The sequence below is a fragment of the Astatotilapia calliptera genome, chromosome 15 (assembly GCF_964374335.1).
Source record: "Astatotilapia calliptera chromosome 15, fAstCal68.1, whole genome shotgun sequence".
Classification (NCBI taxonomy): domain Eukaryota; kingdom Metazoa; phylum Chordata; class Actinopteri; order Cichliformes; family Cichlidae; genus Astatotilapia; species Astatotilapia calliptera.
Window position 1 is genome coordinate 41,373,136 of NC_137436.1, and position 25,839 is coordinate 41,398,974.

The 25,839-nt window shown below is 42.9% G+C and overlaps 2 protein-coding genes across 2 annotated transcripts; both read left to right on the forward strand.

Annotated features, from left to right (window-relative positions):
- Nucleotides 1-1,634: 1,634 nt before the first annotated feature.
- Nucleotides 1,635-6,358, forward strand: ddx10 (DEAD (Asp-Glu-Ala-Asp) box polypeptide 10). Its single transcript, XM_026194044.2, has 2 exons — nucleotides 1,635-3,080; nucleotides 4,107-6,358. Exons 1-2 carry the CDS (start codon nucleotides 1,731-1,733, stop codon nucleotides 5,310-5,312), a joined length of 2,556 nt encoding a protein of 851 aa, XP_026049829.2. The 5' UTR covers nucleotides 1,635-1,730; the 3' UTR covers nucleotides 5,313-6,358.
- A 4,295-nt stretch (nucleotides 6,359-10,653) lies between these two features.
- On the forward strand, nucleotides 10,654-24,698 carry LOC113007084 (transcription initiation factor TFIID subunit 4-like; the record flags this gene model as incomplete). The annotated part of the gene is made up of 15 exons (XM_026143448.2): nucleotides 10,654-10,939; nucleotides 12,509-12,630; nucleotides 12,724-12,828; nucleotides 13,255-13,377; nucleotides 13,776-13,898; nucleotides 14,114-14,203; nucleotides 14,388-14,537; nucleotides 20,129-20,252; nucleotides 20,558-20,642; nucleotides 20,987-21,147; nucleotides 21,247-21,377; nucleotides 21,672-21,797; nucleotides 21,953-22,009; nucleotides 23,303-23,410; nucleotides 24,307-24,698. Coding segments are annotated over 15 exons (1,917 nt in total), but the record flags the coding sequence as incomplete, so codon positions are not given.
- Between the last annotated feature and the right edge of the window lie 1,141 nt (nucleotides 24,699-25,839).

The window sequence follows — 25,839 nt, forward strand, 5'->3', positions numbered from 1 at the left end:
TGATGCTACTTCAGTGACACAAACACTGACACAATAAGTTCATGTAATTGTGACACCAAGAACCACTGCACACCCATACAACAGCAACTACGGTCCCAAGGCAGACCTACCCTACACCATACCCTGCTTTATTAAACATTTTGATTTTAAATTGGGCCATCTTTCTGTCCATCCACTTTCTTCCACTTGTCCAGTTCAGGGTAGCTGGTGGGCTGAAGGGTAACAAGATATCATAGAGTGAGAGAGAAGGTAAACCCTGGAAAGGCTGCCAACTGTCATGGGTCTTAAACATAGAGATATACTACTGTTAGGTATTTTAGTACCATGGGAGCATTTACTGGATATTGTTTTATAGTGACATTATGCAGGAAAACTCTGTCATTCAATAAGGCCCCTTTGTTTTAGTTATTTTTCTCTTTGACCCAAGAATTGATGTGTGAGAATCACAGGCTGGTACAAGGTTGAAATACCACAGAGATCACTCCCTCAGCTACATTAGTTTCTTAATCTTTTAGACGCCTGTTGAAGGCCAAATGGTTTGTTTCAGATTTCACTAATGAAAGAACTCTTCGTTTTGTGCCTTGAAAATATGTCGCTGAGATAATCACAATTGTAGCTGAACTAATAAACTACACAAAGGATGCTTCTTCACCCAAGGGCAGGAAGACGCTGCCTTATCTTGGTCTGTACTGGTTTAAACTGATAATCTGCTGTCTCATGAATTTTACCCTCTATATAAACTGTTGTACTTGAGAATAAAGTTGAGTCACTTTGGGAAGACAATCTAAAGCAGTCTCTGTTTTCTTGTTCTCCCAAGCTCGTACTAACACGCTGAATGGCATGCTTGAATATTACTTGAGAATATATTTGACTGTGTTACAGACTAAGGGACATTCTCTGCTGATAGACGTCCACGCCTCGAAGGAAGTCGATCCACGGATTAGGCCCTGGAAACCGTTTCCTTCAACTACCATTCAAGACTATAGAGTCAATCACGCATATCTGTGGGAGGACCTAGGAAAATATGTGGAAAACACGCAAACTCCATGTGTTGTGGTACAAACAATATTTCTATAGCGAAAGGTGAGGACCTGGTCAAATGCGAAGAATTTTTTTAGACATATAGTGGGAATTCTGATTTGCAGCAGTCAAATCACTGAAATATATGTTAACCCAAAAAGTTGAATTATATTCTGAAGGAATTTGGTGTCGAGGATGTTAAATAATAAGGAGAAAGTATGTTTCCACCTCCTAAACCCCTAAAGTGAAAGAAGATTCAAAAGAAGCAGCGAAATGAGATTTACACAACTCAACATCGTGGTTTAATTTGGATGTGAATACGTGAGTCCTCTGTGAGAATGACAACCACAACTGTTGTTTTTACACGTTTTCTGAAGGATGGCTGAAGCTGGCCAAGGCAGCTGCCACCTTTGACGGTAAAAATATTCAACACTGCGGAATTATGCTGACCTTTGCACCCACTTCTGTCTTTGTTATTCGCCCGTTGTCTTTACACAGCGCTGTGAATACATTTAAATACATAAATAAATATTTTGCAGTTCTGCCTGTCAAATGAAGTTCAGGGCAAAGCTTCCCCATGTTAAAGATTTGAGTCGCGGGATGACTACGTCATTCAACACGCGACGGCGAGCAGGCTTCTCCATGCTGTTTATCTAGAGTCCAGCGTGTGTGTTTTTGACTCGATCTTGCTGCGATTCTCGTCTTTAGTCATGGAGAAAAAAGGCCCAAATCCTGTTGGGAAAAAACCGAAACCCCAAAAGATGAAAGCGAGCGTCGACCCCGTCAGAAACTTCGAGAAATGGAAGAAAAAGTACAACCGGACCAAAGCACGAGTGAAGCAAGAGAGGGCGCAGAAGAAGAAGCCCGAGTGGCAGGTAGAACGAGAGTACATCGATAAGCTGGTGAGCAGGTATGGAGAAATCAACCTCAAGGAGGTTGTCAAGTTCTCCGACTTCCCCATTTCTAAGAAGACCTTGCTGGGCCTGCAGGAGGCTCAGTATCGGCAGCCTACGGAGATCCAGCGGCAGACCATCGGCTTCGCTCTGCAGGGGAAAGATGTTCTCGGTGCGGCTAAAACTGGCTCCGGTAAGACTTTAGCCTTTCTCATACCGGTCCTGGAGTGTCTCTACCGCCAGCAATGGAGCTCCATGGACGGCCTCGGTGCTCTCATCATCTCTCCCACCCGAGAGCTCGCCTACCAGACCTTTGAAGTCCTGCGCAAGGTGGGCAGGAACCACGAGTTTTCTGCAGGGCTCATCATCGGCGGAAAAGACCTGAAAAGCGAGTGTGAGAGGATTCACCGTACCAACATTGTCATCTGCACCCCGGGCCGACTCCTCCAGCACATGGATGAAACGGCCACCTTCCACGCGTCCGACCTCCACATGCTGGTCCTGGATGAGGCAGACCGCATTCTGGACATGGGCTTTGCAGATACGCTCAATGCCATCGTGGAGAATCTCCCCAAGTCCCGGCAGACTCTGCTGTTTTCTGCCACGCAAACCAAATCAGTCAAAGACCTGGGCCGGCTCAGTCTCAAAGATCCGGAGTATGTGTGGGTGCACGAAAAAGCCAAGTTCAGCACGCCAGCCACGCTGGAGCAGAACTACATCGTGTGTGAGCTCCACCAGAAGGTCAACATGCTCTACTCATTCATTAGGAGCCACCTAAAGAAGAAGATCATAGTCTTCTTCGCCTGCTGCAAGGAGGTGCAGTACCTGTTCCGAGCTTTCTGCCGTCTCCGGCCAGGCATGCCCATCCTGGCGCTGCATGGAAAACAGCAGCAAATGAAGAGGGTGGAGGTGTACAACGACTTCCTCAAGAAGCAAAACGCTGTGCTTTTTGCCACCGACATAGCTGCCAGAGGCCTGGACTTCCCTGCCGTCCACTGGGTGCTGCAGTTTGACTGTCCAGAGGACGCCGACACATACATCCACAGGGTGGGCCGGACGGCCAGGTACAAGGAGGGTGGAGAGGCCCTGCTGCTGCTGCTGCCCTCGGAGGAGAAAGGCATGGTGAAGCAGCTGGAGGAGAAGAAAGTTCCCATCAACAAGATACAAGTGAGACATCATCTACCCATTACACACACACACACACACACACACACACACACACACACACACACACACACACACACACACACACACACACACACACACACACACACACACACACACACACTGTTCAGTAGGTTTATGTAAAACAGTAAAATAACTGTTTAATGTTTTTACTCCATTTAGAAGGAGATATTTCAAACCCTCGGTACAGTACTTTGCATTACTCCCCAGGAATTAAGATAAGATAATATAGAACTTTATTAATCCCTCGGGTGGGTTCCTCTGGGAAATTCGACTTCCAAAAAAAAGCACAGCAACGACCGAAGTTACAGTTACAGAACTGTTATATATATATACACACACACACACACACACACACACACACACACACACACACACACACACACACACACATATATAAATACAGAGACAAATATAAATAAAATATACAAAGGGGATAAATAGAATAAATGGGAATAAAAAATAAAAATACAAGTGAATTGCACATTTCAAGTATTGAGTCTATTGCACTGTTGACTATTTACAAAAAGTATTGCACAAGGTATTGTACAGTGAGGTGAAGAGCTTAGTAGTGTAGGCACTACACGTTAGTATAACACTGTTAATATCTGCACAAACTGCCGTCCTAACGAGGTGTGCACACGTCAAATAACTTTTTAAGTATCACTACAAATCTGACAGAAAAGTTGGGGAGAAGACTCACAGTGGTGACAGCAACTCAAATTTAGGAACAAGTACAGGCAGATATAATATGATTATGCTAAACCCAATACTGCTGATACAGCTTAATGTGGTACTTATATTTCAAATATTGCAAAATAAAAAACCTTTATGTCCGCACATCTCGTCACCCAGAGCTGTACTAGTCTTAGAAACCTCCTCAGAATATATTTATTATAGTTCATTTATTTAATATACATTTATATGTGGTTTCAAACAGGCAGATTTAAGTGTAGTCACAAAACATTACATAAGATCTGATTAACTTAATTGTTTGGCTACTTCCAGGTGAACCCAGACAAACTGCAGAACGTGCAGCAGAAGCTGGAGGCCTTCCTCGCTCAGGAGAAGGAGCAGAAGGAGCGAGCCCAGAGGTGTTTTGTTTCCTACCTGCGCTCGGTGTACCTCATGAAGAACAAAGAGGTGTTTGATGCCTTTAAGATCAAGCTTCACGAGTACGCTTTGTCCCTCGGCCTCGCTGTGGCCCCAAGGGTTCGGTTCCTAAGTAAAGCTCAGGCACAGAAAGTAGAGAAAGAAGTGCAGGAGGAGGAGTCTGAGGAAGAAGAAGAGCTGAGGAGATTTAAGGCCCAGCTGAAAGGAGAGGTTTCTCGTGAGGAGCGGCAAAACTCGGAGTCAGACGAGTCCAGTGAGGATGAGGACGGTGGTGATGAAGGAGGTTTGGATACGTCCAAGACATTAACCCCGAGTGCAGGTGACGCTGATGACGATGATGATGATGATCTACGAGACTTGGACCTGCTGACAGTCAAACGAAAGGATGTCTTTAATCTGACGGAGGATCAGCAGAGTCCAGAGGATCCTGAAAATGACCCAGAAAAGAAAACTGAGAAAGAGACAAAGTACAAAGAAGCTAAAAAGATCCTCAAGAGAAAGTTTCAGGTAAACACCAAAGTGACTTTCAATGAAGAAGGTGAGGCTGTGCAGCTTTGGCCACCAGTCCAGCAAGCAGTGACTGCTGAGGATGAGGGGGAGCAAGAAGAGGAGGACGTTTCGGGAATCAATGTGGAAAAGGCTCGGGAGAGGCTGAAGCGGGAAGATCAAGAGTTTGATAAGCAGGAGTACAGCCGCAAGGTGAAAGCCAAACACCGAGAGAAGCGGCTGAAGGAGAGGGCTGCCAGGAAGGAGGCAAGCAAGCGGGACCAGGACGAGGAGGACGAGGTCGTGGCCTACCTGGCCAATGACAGCGAAGACGAGTTTGACCCCAGTGCCCTGCCAGATCCCGACAAAGTGCACTCGTCGTCTTCTTTGTCGTCAGAGGATGAGGAGGACGAGATGGAAATGGGGTCGTCTAAACGGCAGCACAGCAGTGAAGAGGAAGAGGAGGAGGACAGCGAAGAGGAGGATGAGAAGCATACAGCAGGAAAGAGGAGGAAAGTGAGCGATGAAGATGATGAGCACACAGCTCTGGACACTGGTCTCTCTTTGGCAGAGGATGAGGAGTTAGTCTTACAGTTGCTGGGTGGGCGAAGGTAGATGACCCAAAGAGAACAGAACGGTTCCGTCAGTTCTAATGAGGAGTACTCAAGCTGTTGCAGCAGCTTCAATCTGACCAGTGTTTTACTCTGCAGTGCAAACGTGCAGGTGACTGTTCAGTCCAGAGGCTTCCAATCAGAAACTGCCATCAAACGTTATCAGGACTGATCCCATTGGGTGTGAAAGAAACACTGCTAAATGTTGCCCCGTCCTGATTGGCTTACTCAAGAACAGAGTCATAGCAAAGAGACGAGCCAAACATGCTCCTAGAGTGAAGCACCAGTCAGTCATGTTAGAGCACATTAGCAAAAAATAAAAGCTCACTTTGAGGCAGAAGTTGTGACCCAGCTGTTCAAAACAGAAGAAAGATGGCGGTGTGCCATTAATGTGTAACTTTCTCTGTAAAACAGTCAATTCCAGTTTGTAATGCAGACTTTCAGACTTTAAACACGAGCTCGGGGTTGGTCAGTCTCAATAAAGCTTGAGACAGCAACATTACTGAAGGTCCTGCAGAGGGACAATGAGTGCATCTTTATTTTACATGTATTATGTTTAAACTGTTGTGGATTTGAAATCAGTTCTACTTTTCCCCAAGTGGCTAAAATGGCCATTAGGCTGCTGAGGTTAAGACTAGGTCATTGTGTTATTGCACTCATAGTGGGATAAAACCGTTTCTGGAAGGTAGTCTGTGACTTTTCAACTGAAAACCAAACAGGAAGTTGTTTTCTGATGCCCACATTAGTATCTGAGGGGTGATCGTTTTCAATCACTGTCCACTGTTAAATGTGAACAGGTTAGCTCCACGATGCCAGAGCTGCTGATGAGGACAAGCGGTGCCTGGTTGGCATCCATGGGGAGCTGTGTTTCTCCAAAAGGACTAAACAGCTTAGTTAATGCACCGATGTTCCCTGTGGCTCCCTGGCTCACCCCTGGAATCGTGGCCTCTTCTTCTTCTTGATCCATGAATATAATTTCATGTCTGAGAGTCACAACTTTGACTTGTCTGATTATTGAGTTATGCTATTAAAATATTTGTAATCATTGAAGTTTTCTTGTCATTGGTTTGAACTTTAAGGACTTTAGGGGTAAATTTCCAGGAATTTCAAGTGAATTCTAGTGACCTGGATGGATCAGCCTGCTCTAAAGTCAGCTGAAGTGCTTCTCTCGGTGTGTGTGCCTGTTTTTCACAAACATGTACTTCTGTGAAAAATTAAGAATGTCAGGATTACAGTCAGATTGATTTACATTGAGATTTCCCACTTATTTTGCTCCACAGATGCGACGCTACACCCTGCATGTCCAACATGTGTCCAGCAGGTGGAGCTAAAGTGACCCAGTAGCTGCTCATCTCAGTGATCGGCAGCTCCTTGGTTATGCACGTGTTTGGGCTGTTATGTGTTGAGAATGAGGCCGGGTGATGCAGAGCAAGAACAAAAGAGACTTAATTGGAAAAGTGCAAATGTAGATTTAAAACAAATTAGCTTTGTTCCACTACATTTCCCCGTACAAAGCAATTCATGCAATAGACTCAAAAATCCTTTCAGATTCTTATTCAAATATGAAGCAATCGTCTTTTATTTTATTCTATCAACATGCAATAATTTGGTTTGACTGCTCTAAAATAACATCTGAATTTCTACATGTTTAAACACTTGACAATGTATTTAACTCATATGTACCTATTATGGAGAATCATACATGTCATATTTAATCGTAATTATTGAGTCTTTAATGTTGCAGCTGGGGGTGATTTTAATTATATTTATGATGCTTAACCTATATTTTAACAGTTTGAGTGATTAATGTTGTACGCTAAATGAAACAGCACAAACTATTGTTTAAGGAGCCTTTACTGAGTTTACAGAGTAATATTTAGCTGACAGTTTATGCTGAAGGTGAAGAAACAGAGGAGGACGGGCCAGCCTGTGTTGGAAATAAAACCTTAGAACTGTTAACAACTTATATTTATTTATCTTATAAACCTAAATGTTTTTAGTTTACTGTGAGTGGATGTTAATTTAGACATTAGCAATATTCACCTAGTTGTCTTCTCCTTACCATGTGTGAAAGTAAAAGGAGCTCCTGGAGCAAACCGAAGGGAAAGGTTAGGGAAGTATAATCAAGGTCTTGTTACCCCCAGTCTCGGGCCTTTCCAAACACACACCTGAGGACAAAAGGAAGCCAGCTGCTTTCAGAAGGGTTGGTATGTGTAAAAGTTTCTGAACAAATTTGTGGATTAATTTTATTTCTTTGTTAACCTGAAACTATCACCTTTGAAAATGACAATCCATGTTCTCACCCAATGACATCAGAATAGAATAGAATAGCCTTTATTGTCATTGTACAGAGTACAATGAAATTGGAGTGCCACTCCCTTGGTGCAAGTTTCAATAATAAATATAAATGTAAAATATAAAAAGTACAAAAAAAACAATCGTAAGTACTCAAACATGTATGTACATATTAATATAATGACAGTATGAATAGCAGCATCAGTGAGTTACTACAACCATACATCTAGATCGCTGAGGTCTGCTGAATACATTTACATTTTATTCAAATACTGCCAAATCACAACTTTAGTTGCATTGATGCACTTTATACTGTAAGGTAGTGATGGCCCGCTTGAAGCTGACGCTCCGGTGCTTCAGAAGCGCTGTGTCGAAGCTTGATTTGTTTGGCCAGAGTCACGTGATCAGTGACGTCCGAAGCTTCATTTAGAGCCTAACTGCTTCGGTGTCTGATTCCCTGGTTTATAAGCAGGTGAATCATTCGCGTTTTGATGGTGACAGATAGCGAACCAGTGATCATTCCACTGGGAGATTTGGAGGCAGCGAGGAAGAGAGGAGGTTCTGTTGTGTGGGAGAATTTTGAGTTGATTTTGGTCGATCGGGTGGGTTTTCCAGCTTTGTGTTCTGGCCCTTTGATTTTGTTTGTGCGTGTTTATTATATCTGAAAACAGGAAAAGGGAAAAATGTCAATAATCTGCTTCCATAATATAAATATCATTAAATAACTTTAGAAAAACTTCCACTTGATTCTTTACATGTAATGTTGTAAAAATATATATTTTATTGTTTAATTAATCTGAAAATGTTAGTCTGCCAAATGTGCAGCAGTTGAATGTATTTATTATCTTTAGCTGATAGTTTGTGTGGTAGACTGTATAACTGCATCTCTACCAGTTTCTCTGCACTCCAGCCTCCTCTGGGCCATGTGAAGGGATTTCCCTTAAGGCAGGAGAAATTATCTCCACGAAAAGGAACAGGTTCGGCCATCGCACAGTGGAACACATTTTCTTTTTAAATAAAAATGAAAAAGGGTTACCTTAAATACATATTTTTAATTTGCAAGTTCATAAGCATTTTCTCTTCCCAGTTCACAATCAGTTCTAACCCCCAGGTCAAAAATATGTCTGGGAAAATTTCCCTAATGTAATATTATTTATAAATATACCTGTCTAACGGTTAATTGCATAAGTGCATGGAGGCAGGACCTCAGAGCAGAAGCCTACTCCATAATGTGTTGTACATTATTATATGTATTTATTATATGTAATGTGGTATTTTTCAATTATTCTATTTACCAACATCAAGAAGTCACAAGCAAAGGAAGACCACACAACGGTGCATGTTTAAACAAGGAGAGTTTATTAACAAATAAACCACATTTTTTAACCCCCCAAAAATACACGTTCAAAGCAACACAACGGCGGCCCAATATCAGACAGAATTCCACTCTGTCGAGTGGGCAATCATTATGAAGCAGTTGGTTTTATTTTGTGGATTCAAGCTGCTCTTCATATTTTTGGCCACCAGATGTCACCAGAGAGGACTGTGTTGAAAAGCTTCGAGTAATGAAATACTTTAAAATTATATTTTGGGGATAAAATTTAGAAGATCGACCCCTAATTACCTGTTTCTTTTATGGAGAAGGAGGGCAAGTGCTCTAAATACTGCACGGCCCTAAATCTACATAAAACAGAAACCAAAGAGTACATCTATTTTACCTTTAAAGTGAAATTCAGAATAGATCGATAAGAAATAACTCGCGGTGATTTATTAATAAAGTTCGGGCTGGGTCATCTTAGCTGCAGCCCTTGAATGCAGCATAGGACAGCCCGTGAACGTCACACCGTTCTCGAAGCTACCACAGGTGAGCTCGTGCGCCAGGCCTCGTTCCTCCAACGTTTATGTCACGAGTGTCCAACTCGTCCTCGAGAGCTGCTGTCCTGCAGCTTTTAGATGCATCTTTACTCCAACACAGCGTTAATCTAATGGTTAGATGACCTCTTTAGCATGAAACCGAGTTTGGCAGAAGCCTGGTAACAAGCCATTCATTTGGTTCAGCTGTGTCGGAACAAGGATGCATGTAAAAGCTGCAGGGCAGCAGCTCTCAGAAATGGAATTGGACCCTTTGGTTTATGTGACTGAACCTCGGTGTGTGGGAGATTTAGCACACAGGTAACGCCTTGTCTCACTGTTAGGTAAGCATGACTTGGATGGGGAAACGTGTAGGACCAAATAAACCTTTTCCCGCTTTAAACCTTTAGCGCAGCCTGTATGTGAGCCCGGCAGGAAACGGGGTTTACCCTCCGATGCTCCTGGTGTTTAACACATGCATACATTTTAAAAACGAAACCGTTCTACATGTAGCTGTCCTGAATTTATTATAGCTGAAAATGATAAAATCGTCTTGTAATTATTAGCATTACATTTTGCCACAGCCGCCATTTTCACCGGTTGGCTCCCAGTTTCGCTTGATTGGATTCAGAAATCTTTCACCAAAACTGGCCGAAATGATCTTGGATTCAGGCCCAAGGAGTCTTAATTTTCCGAAGCATACATGGGTCAGATCCAGCTGAAATAGAAATTCACAGAAATGTCCTAAAACCTGGAATAAACGAGTACTTTCGCACTTCCGGTGTCCTTCTTTTCGTGTTAATTGTTTTTCGAGTGGGGGGGTTGGTTGTGTCTCAGGTAAGATCTGTGGTTAACATGAGCCGGTTTCATATTTGTTTGCAAATACATGAAACTTTAGCTACTCCATGTCGAGACAGGTGTTTGCTAACAGGTTGAGATATTAGACACACTTTGGCACGATGCGGGTGACATTGAGTCTAGCAAACCACGGCGCGTTTGAAAAACTCCTTTGTTGTATTTAACTATGCTTTTGCTTTGAACCCTTCTTTCGTTCAGCTGCAGTCATGGCCACAAACAACGTGGTTACTGAAGCTAACAGGCTGGAACCCCAGGCAGCACCCGGGGATGGAGACGCTTCTGTTCAAGTCAGGATACAAGTCGCTGTCACAGCTGCAAGCATGTCACAGAGTGACTCTGTCTCAGCCCCGCCTAAAGTCGTCCCGAGTGGCCAGCCTTCAACCTGTGCAGTATCGGGGCCTCGCACCTCACCTCCTGTTGTGGTGGTTGCAAATGCAGGCGTGAGTGCAGGTAACCAACAGACAACGAAACAGCCTCAGAACCAGGTGGCCTCCGTGAAACAGGTTACAACCACAGGAAGGACGGTGTTGATAACTGTTCCCAGATCAGCAACTGCACAGCCAGTCACTCCTCGACTGCCACAGGCCACCTCCCCACATCTCCCAGCCAATATCCAGATACCTCCAGGTGAGCTGCACAACCCGCTGACTGTAGTCTACACTGTAATCTAGAGCTGGGCGACAGAACGATAACGATATGTATCGCGATATAACTTTTACTCGATAGAGAAATTAAGCTATCGCGATAGACCTCGCCGCTCTTGTCCTCTTAAAAAAAAAAAAAAAAAAAAAAGGTCAGCCAATCCAAATTAAGTAGCGCAGAGCTGAACCAATCACAGCCGCAGCGTCACGTCGCGTGACTTGTTACGTACAGCACAAGTGCCAAGCCGCACGTGTGTTTGTTTGGGAAGCAGCCAGCGGGTAATGGAGGAAATGAGTGTGCCGACTAGAGAAATCAACCGAGCGTGACCGAAGAGAAAACAGATGATGGTTCCAATGCCGGAGAGATTGTCGAACGGAAGAGCCATAGAAGTTCCGTAGTGTGAAGGTATTTCGGCTATTTCAAGTCTGACAAAAAACAGAGTAGCTGCACTGTAAATTGTGCCGAAATCAAGTCTGGAAATACAATAAACTGGTGCATGCGTCACACTGTGCGCCACGTTATTGTTTCGGTGAAATGAATTTCTACAATACTGTTAATTCTACTCTCTGCAGTGTTTAAATGCTTACATATACACACAGTTACTGTCCCTCCACACATACGACTCGGTTCTGCTTCTATGCCCCAGCTTTGTTTACTTTTTCCCACCGAGGCTTCTAGACTTCTGATTGGCCAACATTTCTGCACGGTTAGGAATCTAGCGCCACCTGCTGCTTTGGCATGTTCATAGCAGCGTTTTCCTTCATTTCTGCCTTTATGTGTGGACGGGATTATTTTTAAAACGAAAACGGAAAATCTCCGTTTTCAAAAATACCCGTGTACGTGTGGACGTAGCCTCAGTCTCTGACTGGAAGCGCTAATTCGTCATTCGGCTTTTGTCAGACTAAAGTAACTGTTACAACTGTTTGAAAAGCTCAGCTATACAACAAGGAGAGATTGAGAATTTCCTTTTAGTTCTCAGTTTATTTGATATTGACAAAAGTTAGTCAGTTTTGTCTGTTCTTCTGTAAAACAAACTAAGATTTATTTTTAGAATTAATACTTTGTTTCCAAGTGGAATTGACAATTTAGTCTGTTTCGTTTGTTCTATTTTGAAACTTAAACACTTTAGCGGCTGCCTTTTGTGTAGTTTAAAATATTTGCCTTTATTTATCTGAAAAAGTCTCATGTTCCTTAAGTACATCTACCCTGTTGAACTTATTATGGGAAATAAATATTTAAATAAAAACAAGCTGCTGATTATTTCACATTTTACTTGTGAGCAACGGCACATTTAAATCTTACAAATATAGTTATTTGGCTTATATCGTGATAGATATCGTTATCGCCTGAAATGAAAAAAACATATCGTGATATGAAAAAATCTCATATCGCCCAGCTCTACTGTAATCCCATTACAGATCCTCCTTTATTATATTCCAAAACCTTGTTGGACATGTGCTGTCTATAATTTGCTAATAAACACTTCAGTTAGACGTGTCACCTGCAAGGATAATTCATCAGTTTATTGTAGTGTTTGGGCCACATTTATGGCAGGTATGATGCTGATCCGCAGTGACAGTGGGCAGCTGATGCTAGTATCTCAGCAGGCTTTGGTTCAGGCTCAGCAGGGACAAAGACTTATCAGTGGTCAACCCACCAGGATACTTGCACCGCAGGTGGGTGCATGTGCGTGGCTGCTTTTCTATGTTATTTAATAATGACAGATGTGTGATTGCACCTGTGATGTCAGCTGCATGTCTGCTGTTCAGGTGTGTGCAGCAGCTGAAAGTAAAAGGAATGAGAATGTAACAGTGATCAAGATGACGCCTACTTCCAGTTTCCAGCAAGCAGCACCAGTCCAGAAGACTGCTGTGGTAAAATTACAGGAGTCTGTTTGCAGCTCACAGTTACTGATTGCATGTTATGCAGTGTATGACTGTGTGCACCTCTGACAGTTAGTTTGTTCTTTTAGGTATAGAAAGAAAATCCAAAAAATCGATGCAATAATTACACGACTGATGGACACATTTGTTTTCATTTGAAGTATAAAAAATGTCATTTAGTGACGGTGCTTGAACTTTGTGTTAATAACAATACGTCATCTTTAATCAGTAACACTAATGAAAACAGAATGATGCTGGAAAGTTGCAGTTTGATAGGATCCCGAGTTGAGTAAAAGCAGAGCTCTCCAATGAAACATAAAAAATAATGAGCAACAAACACCAGAGAGGCTCCTGCTGCTGTGATGCTGGCTTTTCTTTGCTGTTCCTGGTTTTAGTTTTTGGTGACTTTGTGTTCAGGTCATTGGTGTTGCCCCCAAACCAGCTCTTGTCCACACGGTGAACGTGGTGTCTGAGCGAGGCAGCCATGCTGGCACTCAGGCAGCAGGCGCTAAAAAGGAATCAGCGCCCACGTTTAGCAAGGTGAGTGCGACCAGGCCCAGCTCCCACCTGCACACTCAGCTTGACCTGGCTCAGCAAGAAGCCATCAAATGAGTTTTTATTTAGATTTTTACTGATACTGTTTATAAAATCCAAGGATTTGTTGTACTGTCAAAGAGGAAATCTTTTCACACAGTTTCCAGTTCAGACTAATTTTTGTAATCTTATACTGGTGTAGCTGCTGAGTTCTTCCTCTTTAAACCAACTTTGTCAGGGGCAGCCAGTCAGAACAGAGTTTGAGTTAGGAGTGCAGGAATCCATATGAGGGATATCCTCTCACGAAACACACGACAAAAAGCAGCCACAAATTGAGTTTTTAGAGTAGATGATAACAGCTGAGATAACAGATGAGATGTGATTACTAAATATTTCACCAACAGGAGACGCTGGAAAGTGTGAAGAAGTGCAAGAACTTCTTGGTAACGCTGATCAAGCTGGCCTCCAGTGACTCCAGATCTGTGAACGTGGCTAACAATGTCCAAGCGCTGGTCAGGAGTCTGCTGGTACATCTCTGAAGACACTTTGTTTCTCCTGTTGTTTTTAACCTTGTTTACAAAAAGTATTGTTACTAGGCAGACTGAAAGAGGCTTGTTGGTAAGAGTTAATAAGTTGTTGTATTCTTGTGCTACACGTTTGTAATTTTTAATTCTTATCATGAAGTTCATTATTAAATTACCAGCTTATTTATTTATTTATTGATGAATTTTTTTACCTGCAGGAAGGAAAACTGGAAGCAGAAGCGTTTACGGAGCAGCTCTATGACACGTTGAAGTCGACTCCACAACCCTGCTTGGTGCCTTTTCTCAAGGTATTGAGAAGTAAAGCCCGTTGCTTCCTCATCTCCAGATGTCTGTGATTGATTTAAAAATAAAAACCTTTTTGCATTTGTGTAGACTGCGTTACACTTTGCTGAAAGGATGTGAATCACATTGATCATAGCTAGACTGTTACATATTTAGCTGATGACATTTCTGTTTCCTCATTGCCACCAGAAAAGTCTTCCTGCGGTGCGTTGCCTTACTGCAGACCCCCAGTTATTCATCCAGAAAGCTTCAGCTTCCACACCCCCTCCCTCAACACCGTCCTCCAGCATAAAGCAGTCCAACACTGAGATAGGAAAAACCCTCCAGAACAGGCAGCAGGTAACCAGATGCAATATTTTATGGGGGGGAATTTGACATTAATTGTACCAAACATAAACCATGTCTGATCTGTGATCTTATTCATGGATGTTGACGTGATTAAAGGCATTGCTGAGCAGCACTGTTGTATTTGCAGCATCCATGGAGGTTCACAGTTTAACAAAAGTGAAATTCACTGACTTGAAATGCAAAAAGAAAAATCCAGCTGTGCAGTCGGCACAAGAATATATAGTCAAAACAGAAATCAGAGATGGTATACTGAGGAGGAATCGTGCTGTTTTAAATGCATTAAAATGTGGACCTGACTTTGGTCGTCTTGTATTTGCAGGACTGACAGTAAAAATATTTCTTCTTAGGAACATCCTCATGTTACATTAAGCATCCCACAGCTTTTCACGTTGCTGTGAAAGTGGATTAACATTAATGAGGTGTGTGTGTGTGTGTGTGTGTGTGTGTGTGTGTGTGTGTGTGTGTGTGTGTGTGTGTGTGTGTGTGTGTGTGTGTGTGTGTGTGTGCGCGCGCGCGCGCGCTCCAATTACCTGATTACACTGAAGAACTTAACATGATGCAACCTGAAGTAAGACATTTGAAATTATTCCACCTTTGTTTTATTGATTTCAGCCATGACACACACAGTTAGCAACAGCAAAGTCGATTTTGATTTCAGAACAATGTATGTCCATTATACCCTCCAACACCCCCCAATCCTGGATTCTTCCTCTTCCAGGTCCACACTAAACAAGACACGGCAGAGATCCAGTCTCCACACATAAAAATATCTCAAGCCACATCACCCAGTCACACACCCACACACACAAAAGAAAGTGAGTAACAAGCATAACCAAAAAAACCAGAAACTTCATAATGTCGCCTCGCTCAGTTCACTTCAGTCTCAGGAAGTAAAGTAATAGTGTCCACCAGTAAGAGAAATGATTTCCAGGTTTTGTTAAATTTCCTAAATGATATGAGTGCCTGCCGGCCGTGAACCCCGTCTGATCGAAGGAGATGATTTGTGGCAGAACACGTTGTAGCCAAAGTGCGAGAATTTAGAAAGTATTTTAAAATCAATATTTAAAAGAGGAATTGGTCCATAACTGCTGCACAACAGAGGATCCTTGTCTTTTCTCAAGATTAAACAAATAGTAGCTTCGGACAAAGTCTTGGGTAATTGACATTTTGAAAAGGCTTCATTATACATATCTTTCAACAATGGTGCCATAAGATCAGCATTGGCTTCATAGTATTCTGCAGAGTAGCCGTCAGGGCCCGGCAATTTACCCGTGCTTGAGGATTTAATGGCTTCTTGCACCTCTGCTACAGTAATTGGTCCCCCTAATCCCTTCGTCAGATCTCTATCTATTCTTGGAAAATGTATATTTTGGAGAGTTTCTTCTGATAGAGGATTTTTTCATATCACGATATGTTTTTTTCATTTCAGGCGATAACGATATCTATCACGATATAAGCCAAATAACTTGTAAGAATTTGTAAGATTTAAATGTGCTGTTGCTCACAAGTAAAATGTGAAATAATCAGCAGCTTGTTTTTATTTAAATATTTATTTCCCATAATAAGTTCAACAGGGTAGATGTACTTAAGGAACATGAGACTTTTTCAGATAAATAAAGGCAAATATTGCAAACTACACAAAAGGCAGCCGCTAAAGCGTTTAAGTTTCAAAATAGAACAAACGAAACAGACTAAATTGTCAATTCCACTTGGAAACAAAGTATTAATTCTAAAAATAAATCTTAGTTTGTTTTACAGAAGAACAGACAAAACTGACTAACTTTTGTCAATATCAAATAAACTGAGAACTAAAAGGAAATTCTCAATCTCTCCTTGTTGTATAGCTGAGCTTTTCAAACAGTTTTAACAGTTACTTTAGTCTGACAAAAGCCGAATGATGAATTAGCGCTTCCAGTCAGAGACTGAGGCTACGTCCACACGTACACGGGTATTTTTGAAAACTGAGATTTTCCGTTTTCGTTTTAAAAATAATCCCGTCCACACATAAAGGCAGAAATGAAGGAAAACGCTGCTATGAACATGCCAAAGCAGCAGGTGGCGCTAGATTCCTAACCGTGCAGAAATGTTGGCCAATCAGAAGTCTAGAAGCCTCGGTGGGAAAAAGTAAACAAAGCTGGGGCATAGAAGCAGAACCGAGTCGTATGTGTGGACGGACAGTAACTGTGTGTATATGTAAGCATTTAAACACTGCAGAGAGTAGAATTAACAGTATTGTAGAAATTCATTTCACCGAAACAATAACGTGGCGCACAGTGTGACGCATGCACCAGTTTATTGTATTTCCAGACTTGCTTTCGGCACATTTACAGTGCACGCTACTCTGTTTTTTGTCAGACTTGAAATAGCCGAAATACCTTCACACTACGGAACTTCTATGGCTCTTCCGTTCGACAATCTCTCCGGCGTTGGAACCATCATCTGTTTTCTCTTCGGTCACGCTCGGTTGATTTTTCTAGTCGGCACACTCATTTCCTCCATTACCCGCTGGCTGCTTCCCAAACAAACACACGTGCGGCTTGGCACTTGTGCTGTACGTAACAAGTCACGCGACGTGACGCTGCGGCTGTGATTGGTTCGGCTCTGCGCTACTTAATTTGGATTGGCTGACCTTTTTTTTTTTTTTTTTTTTTAAGAGGACAAGAGCGGCGAGGTCTATCGCGATAGCTTAATTTCTCTATCAAGTAAAAGTTATATCGCGATACATATCGTTCTATCGCCCAGCTCTAATTAATTCCCTCTGGGTCCGATATTATGTCGGAGCCAGACGTTTCCCTGCCTTATCACCGGATTCAAAAAAGCGTTGCTTTGTCTTAATTAATTGAACCATAGCTGTTGCGGTGGTGGTTAAATTGAGACTGGCTTGAAGTTTCACACGTTCTGTATAGAGGTTAGGATCTGGGTTCGATGCATATCTGCCATCTAGATCTTTGATCTTATTCAACACACTGGGCGTGTAAGAAAGCTGAAACAAAGCTATAAGCTGGCCTCTCATGTAGGCTTTCGACGTTTCTCATAGTACACCTCTCGACACTTCAGGGGAATCATTCAATTCAAGGAAACGTGAAAGCTGTGATCTGAAACATTTTGTGTAGTCATCCCTTATCAACAGGCTAGAGTTGAATCTCCAGTGTTTAATGGGTCGAGACGGGGTCGCTAATAACGCATCAAAAGAAACTGGTGAGTGATCTGAAATGGGGATAGCACGATACTCCCAGTGGCTAATTTTACAGAGAAACCTAATATTGATAAGGAAAAGTCTATGCGTGTATATGTGTGGTGGGGATGAGAGAAACGGGAAAATGCCTTTGTCTTAGGATTCGCATGTCGCCATGGATCCACAGCTGAGTTTTGACAGATTCTGGGGTTTCAGCAGATTTACTCAGGGAACAGACCTTAGTTGACGATCTATCCAGCAGAGCGTCCTGAACCAAGTTAAACTCACCTCCAGTAATGAGATGATAGTTTTCCAAGTTTGGGAGTGAAGAGAAAAGTTTAGCTATAAAAGATTCATCATCCCAGTCGGCCCGTACACGCTGCCAGTAACACAAGTGAGCCCTGCGAGTTTCCTGACACAAATCTGGGTCCGCAATAACTTTATGTTGCTCAAACAGAATATTATTACGAATAAGTATGGCTGTCCCTCTAGCCTTGCCGTTAAATTTGGAGTGATATATAAGTCCCGATCCAGTTTCTCTTGAGTCGCCTCACTTCTTTGTTGCAGAGACGCGCCTCTTGAAGAAAAACCACATCTCCTTTCAACTGCTGTAAATGCGCCATGACTTTGTTAGTTTTGGTTGCATTTCCTGCACCCCTCACATCCCAGGAGACGATTCTAAGACCACTGATTGTGTTCAACATACCTTACTGTAGTCAGACGGGTCTATGATTTGTTGACTTGGCTAAGTTGACAGTGGCCGAGGGAAGACTGCTGTCTGTACTTGAGGTAATAGACTGTGAACAGGAAGGAAAAAAAACAAAACACCGGACTAGGGATGGGTATCGTTTAGGTTTTATCCGATACCGGTGCCAAACCGGTATTTTTGAAAGGGTGCTCGAACCGGTGCCTAAAAAATGGAGAACACAAAATTGGTCCAAAAACCTCTCATGTTCAGCTGTTTTTTTTGTAAAAAGATAACAATGTTAGCCTTTTCTGCAGCTATGGGGCATATATGGTATCACTCTTGGCTGGAAGCAGTGCTTAAACAATGGAAAAAACACAAACTTTGTCCAAAAACCTCTCATGTTTAGCTGTTTTTTTTGTAAAAAGATAACAATGTTAGCCTTTTCTGCAGCTATGGGGCATATATGGTATCACTCTTGGCTGGAAGCAGTGCTTAAACAATGGAAAAAACACAAACTTTGTCCAAAAACCTCTCATGTTTAACTGTTTTCCTCTTTTTCTTTGGTCATTTTAGCTTTTTTGGCCAGGGTGAAGGGAGTATCTGCCATCAAACAAGAAGACAGCCGCATGTAGCTATGATGGTGTTTGCTAGTTCACCTTACATGCATTAATGTAATAACGTGGTTAGCCTACTCAACATAAATTACACACGAACAACATGAAGCTACTCACGCAGAGAAGAACGGCTGCTGCTGCATCATCATCCTCATCATTCCTGCTACACTGGCAGGGCTAGGGGCCAGGACTCTCCTCTTCGGGTTTTTGGGGGATGTTGCTAACTCCGGGTCCGATAACAGGCACCACACCCGCAGTAGATGTGCTCGGTGTGAGGTCTCGCAGCAAGCTATCAAATACGGTGCATTTCTCGGCTTTTAAAAAAAAAAATGCTATGCGTCGCCAGGTGTTTCATCAGATTCGAGGTGTTACCTCCTTTGACAGTATCACAGTATCAGCTTAAAGCACTTGTTGCTGCTGAGTTTGCATCTTTTGCTGTGAAGTACAGCCAGACTTTGACCGCTTCGCCTTGGGCGTTTTTAATCTGTAGCTCTGCTCTAAAAGAACGTACGTACCTGGACCCGCCTACTGTCCTCGGAAACGTAAAATGATTGGCTAGAAGTGAATCACAGCTCAGGAAAAAAAGCACCGAAATGTAAGCTGCTTTTCGGTCTGGTTACTACCGTTTATGTCAGAACCGGTGCCGTCATGGCACCGGATACCGGTACCCATCCCTACACCGGACAATACAAATACACATGGAACGACATAAACTGGACCTGGAAACCCCTGAAAACAAAACTTGCAAGTGTCCACTGCACAGCAGGGTGTAAACGTTCCCCTGCAAAGACTTCGCCATCACCACTCTATCTTCCCTGTGGCGGCTAAGGTCTCACTATGAAAATACACCTTGTCCTTGTTCTACTAGAAAAATTGAGAACCAGGTTGTATCTTACTATACAAAAACACACAAAAGAAAAACACACAAAAAATCAGAGGTGTTGTTGTCCAACATTTGAAATTATAGTTAAGATATTAAGAGCCTTTTTTATTATATTTATACAAATGTGTATGAGATATTTAGATGGCATAGAAACTTACAGCTGGAGTCATTTTTATGATCATAGTGTTGGATTTATGATGATGACCTTTTTTTAAAATGCAGGTTTTCCAGCCTCGAGGAGTGGCTCTGAGACCTGGCCTGACGACATTAGTCCAGTCCAGAAATTGCATATCTAAGAAACCCACCACTCGGCCCATAGTGGGATACTCGGGAAAAAACTTCTCAGGTAAACTTTGTTAAAATTTAGATTTGGAGCCACGTCGAGGTGAACACAGAACTGATCAATCAGCTCATTTTTGTTCCTCTAGTTGTTTATTTCATTGTGAGGGTGTTGTTTTGTTTTTTTAATAATTGTACACAGTCAGGGTGCTTCAGTGTGTCCTCACAATGTTTCAGGAGACCTAAATGTGTTTTTTAGGCTTTAGAAATTCAAAAGTGTAGTGGAATTACATGTACAGACCGTATGACACCAAGAGACGCTTGCATGACCCTGGCGTGCTCTCACTCTTTATGCATTTTGCTGTTTTATAGGAGGTTTTTCGGTAAAGCAGCCCTTCCCTCGTGAGCCACCTAATTCTACCAAATTTGCATTCAGAGACAGTTCAGGATCTTACAAGTAAGATATAAAGTTCACACATTTGAGACTTTAATAGGAATTTTGTGGTGGTTGGAATCGGTGCACTATGGGGTGGATGAAAGGAAGTGTGTAAAAGCAGCCCTACATCCAGCTGTTTGTCCTTCAAAGTTGAGCTGTGCTGGTTCACACAGCTCGCACCCTTCATATGCACAATCCGCCGTCACAGAGAGGGGGTGTCTTCATCTGTGGCAGGTGGTTGTGTGACATCTGAGATCCAACAGTCACCTAATGTTGCATGATGAGAGAATATTAAGCAGCAGTCTAACTGCAGCAGCAACATTTAATCACAAACGTCCTCAGCACAAATGTGTGTTGTGTCCCAGAGAAGATGATGATATTAATGACGTCACCTCCATGGCTGGAGTCAACCTGAGAGAGGAGAACGCACAGATCTTGACCAGCACGGTTGGTGCTGTGGTGCAGTCGTGTCAGGATCAGCTGTTCCTGTCCACTCACCCGGTGCTCAGCAGAATCCTTCACACAGGTACAAGATCCACACTGAGACACATGTTTATTACAGACACTGTCTCAGACTAGTCTCTGAGACTCCCAGGATGTGATATTGTCATGCACCCTCTGTTAGGACAGGCTCTGGGAGTAACCGATGTTGGTCCAGATGTGGTTGCTTTGGTTTCTCATGCTACTCAGGAGTTTCTTCGTGGGCTGCTGGAGAAACTCACTGTAATGGCAGAACACCGCAAGACAGCCCTGAAGGTAAAGATGTAAAACACAGGCATGAATAAGACCCGAGCAGGGATGCATCTACTAACGCCACGAGGTGTTAATACATGCATCAGCCGCTCATCTGAAAAACCCAGCTGAGGTAATGTCCATCTAGTTTACTGTGGCATTCCTGGTGCTTGGCACTTGTTAAGATGTTGTTAACAAGATGTTATTTTGAAGCACTATCATATACTTTATATGGAGACATGGCCTGCAAAGGACCGTGAACCTGTGGCAAACTAATGCAACATGTGGTCCCTTTGTGTTAAATTTGTCTTTCAACAGCAGAACTCGTGGCACACGCAAGTCAGTGACGTTCGTTCTCAGCTTCGCTTCCTGGAGGAAATTGAGACCTTGCAGAAGAAGAAGAGAGATGAGGAGGAGAGGGAGAGATTGCTGCGTTTTGCCAGAGTAGGTGAAGCCAGAATAAGGCTGCACTCTTATCAAACGAGAATTTTACAACTCTAACACGATTAGTGTTTTTAGATTCAATGTGTCTTTGAAAACAACTACTGAGAAGAGTTTGTGCATTAAATCCTGGATTACATGTCTGGTTGTGATCACAGAGTCGCTCTCACACTGAAGATCCAGAGTATCAGCAGCTCAAGCAAAAAGCCAAAGAGGTGCGTTTCCTTCTCTAAAACCTCCACAGGAGTCATTCTTCCACCTGCCCCCGTTTATGTTGGTGTTTGTGAGCTCTGTTTACTCTGGGAGGCAGAAACTGTTGTTCTGACTGCAGGTTGGAACTGTGAAGAAAGAACATGTATATAACATGAACATTGCCACTATAAGTCCAAATTTAAAGGCTTGATTGTTTTTTGAGCCACATGTGACCACTTTTCAGATAAAAGTCAACTTAAAATTATCAGGAGGGTGTCAGGTAACACTACTGGTTAGTACGCATCATCCATAGACTGTTTGACTTCACAGAGGGAGGGATTGTAAACCTTAACTGAACAATGCTACATGTGGGCTGAATACAGATCAGCTGAAAGGGAAGGACAGGCGAAGTAACAGCAGTAAGAGTGGCCGAGGTGACCTGCTGTTCCCGTCCCACAGACTAGCAGTGCATCATCACGGAGATGAAGTCTAGAAGACTCGAGCAGGCCTGTGTCAGTCGAAGTAGCCACACCTCTGTTAATTCTGAAGCCTTGATAAGATTTAGTCTGTCAGTTGTAGTGAAGGAGAGATGCAGCCCACAGTCATTCATGTTCCAGGCCATAAGCTTCTCTATTCTGCTGGAAATCTGGGTCATTGTGGGAACGGCAGTTCGTATTTTATCGCTGGCTTCATTTCAGCATCAGGAAGTCAAACTCTGTAAGTCCCTGCTACTTTTCATGCTAATTGTTCGTTTAATAATACGATGGTGTGTGTGATGTTTTTGGCTGGCAGGAGACGGAGTAGTGTGAGGAAGATGAAAGGCAGCGGTAGCACTGCGGCTATTTAAGGAGGCGGAAACGCCACACATGGCGTGTTTAGCTGTAGCTGTGTAGCTCGCAGCCATCACGCCCCCAGAGGCTTCTCCACAGCAACACAATCTGTTCATTTACATGCCCTCCCACCCCCACACACACACTCAACCTCTGCACTGCACACAAGCTAGCACTTTGCCAAGTCTGTACCTACACAAGTACTGAGAGTATGAGTAGGTACAAACTGAAAGGATTCCCACTGGTGAATATCGTGCCTTTAGTGACACGCACTTAACAAAGTTGGTGTGGATTTGATTAACAAATCTTTGCCATAATTTGTCATATATATTTAGCTACAGCTGCCTCATCAAGCAAAGTGCATTTGCCTCTAAACCCTGGCTTATATATTGCATGTATAAAACAATGACAGTGTGTCCACGTATGCATACAGAAAATATGTGTGAAAACATAAATGTTTACGAATTCGTTGTCTTCTCTTTTCAGTTGCAACAAATAGAGGAAGCTCAGCTGCAGCAGAGGGAGGCCAACCTCGCTGCTCTGGCTGCCATTGGCCCTCGCAGGAAGAGACCCCTGGATCAGGCCGACAGCCAGGTGGGTGCACAAAGTTTTGTTTTCTATTCTTTTGTGGTCTGAATGGATCATTTCAGAAACATCTTTTCTAATTTGATATCTGTGAATGTTTAACCTGCTGCTGTAAAACTGCTGCCCTCCTCAGCTGATGAAGACACAGCAAATCTAGAACCTGCTGCAGTTAGCCTGTATAAGACTGTTAGTTTAGCTCATTGAGTCTTTAATTCTTTGTGTGTTTAAGTCGCAGCGCTTCAGGCTGTAGGTTTATAGATGGGGACGCTCTGTTAGCTGCACACTCTACCCGCTGCCTTTGAACTCCATTACCCAGAGGAAAAGACTGCGTGCCGCCTCTGTTTCCTCTCGCTGCTGCAGGCCTTCCTCCACGTCTGTACAGACTTTACCTCAGCTAGTTCAGCAAACATTGACAGGAAGCATGGAGTAGTGATGGAGAGAGCGCCATCTTTGCACAGATGTTCTTTTTCAATATCGAGTTAGTGCTCAGATCACACATCAGTTATGTTATCAGTAACCAGAAGAAGCCTTTCCCCTTCATTTTAAAATGTTTTAGACATGGTTTGAAATGAGACTGATTTAAGTGTGATCGCGGAGAATATTTGAAACCTAAAGCAACATATTAGCTACCTAACAGGAAAGATGCTGTTTTAAAACCTGCCAATGAGATTATTTTTATTATGTCAGGATAATTACGAGCATAAAACTGAACGAGGGAGACGTCCTCTCCGTACTCTTGCTGGTGGATGGATCATCACCTCTGGGCTGCTTTGTTTTAAGAGATCAGATTAAATTAAATCTGTAGCAGCCAAGCGAGCTGAAGAGCAGGAGCATGTGTTTATGTCGCAACACAACCAGCAGGTTCATGCAGGGAGGGTAACACAGAAACTGTGTCTGTGTGTCAGGTGTGTGTGCTGCCCAGACCAGGTGTTCACAGAGTGACCCGGCTGATCCTGAAGGATCTGCTGGTGTGTATGGAGGAGGAACCCTTTCTGCGTCACTCTCTCACCCTCTACAAAGCCATGCTTTGATCAGCTGATTGTCTTCCTGCAGTTGATCTAAAATAATTTGTTGGAGTCCTCGTTTTGTGATATTCTGTTTTGCTTTTTGTCACGGTCGGGTTCAGCTGCATTTGAATCGCAGTCAGTTTTGGTTTTGCTGTTGTTCTGTTGGAAAAACTAAATGTGAAAGTGAGCACAGCTGTGTGTCCGTGAGCTGTGTGGAAAAAGTAAAGTGACTGTGGTTTCCTGCTGGATTGTTGGGTTTTTTCCACGATTAAAAACATGTTGAAATTGCACATCTCACTGTGTCTTTGTTTCTTACCTACAGTTGCAGATTCTTTCCTCTGCGACAGAAGACTGTAGTGCAAAGGAAGTTTTGTTGCTTAACCAGGAAACTGTAGTTTTACCTCTGAGTTTTTAGGGTCATGAAGGTTCAAAAAAATAATAAATCGGAGTCTCAGGCTGACTCTGGACCCCGGAGTCAGTAGCTTGAAGCAGCCCAACTAAATATTCACTTGCACTTATTAAGGAAAGAAATTAAGGACATTCTTCACTTCTTACTTTTTTCTCTTCTTCGCTGCAAGTTGTGAGACCATGACATGATTTTTCTCATAGTTTGTAAAATATACGATCTACTGCCAGGATACCTGTCCATGAACCTGGCTAAACTGGGAAACCCTGAGTTGAGTAGGTGATCAGCTGTGTGACTGCTTGATGTGAGGGTAAGTGTAGCTGGTCAGTGCTACAATTCCTTAAAGACTTGATTTGTAATATGGGCTGTTGGCACGATGCTGTCAGTCGGATAGCTCATTGCTGTAATTAAGCGTAGCTGAACTCAGTGATGCGGTGCAGTTCTGGCCTGTCGCTTGCATCCACACCAACAGCCAGGGAGCAATCTTAAATAACCTTAGCAAGATGTTTTCAGGTAGCATGAAGAAGCACCAGCCCGCTGGAAGCGCCCACAAACCTGACATTTCTAGTCTTACAAAACTTCAGAAAATTAAGTCAGATGCCAAAAATCTGAGCTTTCCTGCGATTGGCTCCTAATGACTTTGTATGCTCAGTCACTGAATACAACTTTAAGTTTTTGTCAAACAGAATCTCCATTAGACTCAGAAATAGGGCTGCCACGATTTGTCGACTAGTCACGATTACGTCGACTATCAAAATCGTCGACGACTGATTTAATAGTCGACGCGTCGTTTGAAGCTTTGTAAGATCCCAAAAGACGCAGGAATAATAGCAGGATTTAAGAGTGTAATAACGGACTGAAACAGAAGATGGCAGCACTGCATGTACAAGGATGTCAGCTACCGTTAAACCCCGAAGAAGAAGAAGCAGCTGTGTCCCAGAATTCATAGCGCGGCCCAGCGCAGTTTCCAACAATGGCGGCAGCTAGTTAGTTTTAATGTTACTCTTATTATTCTTTCTGGGTCA

Bases quoted from the DNA above. Each gene is read 5' to 3' on its own strand.
- ddx10 (XM_026194044.2), top strand. From the start codon at position 1,731: ATGGAGAAAAAAGGCCCAAATCCTGTTGGGAAAAAACCGAAACCCCAA. The intron at 3,081-4,106 runs GTGAGACATCAT...GGCTACTTCCAG, and splicing joins TTCCCATCAACAAGATACAA to GTGAACCCAGACAAACTGCA.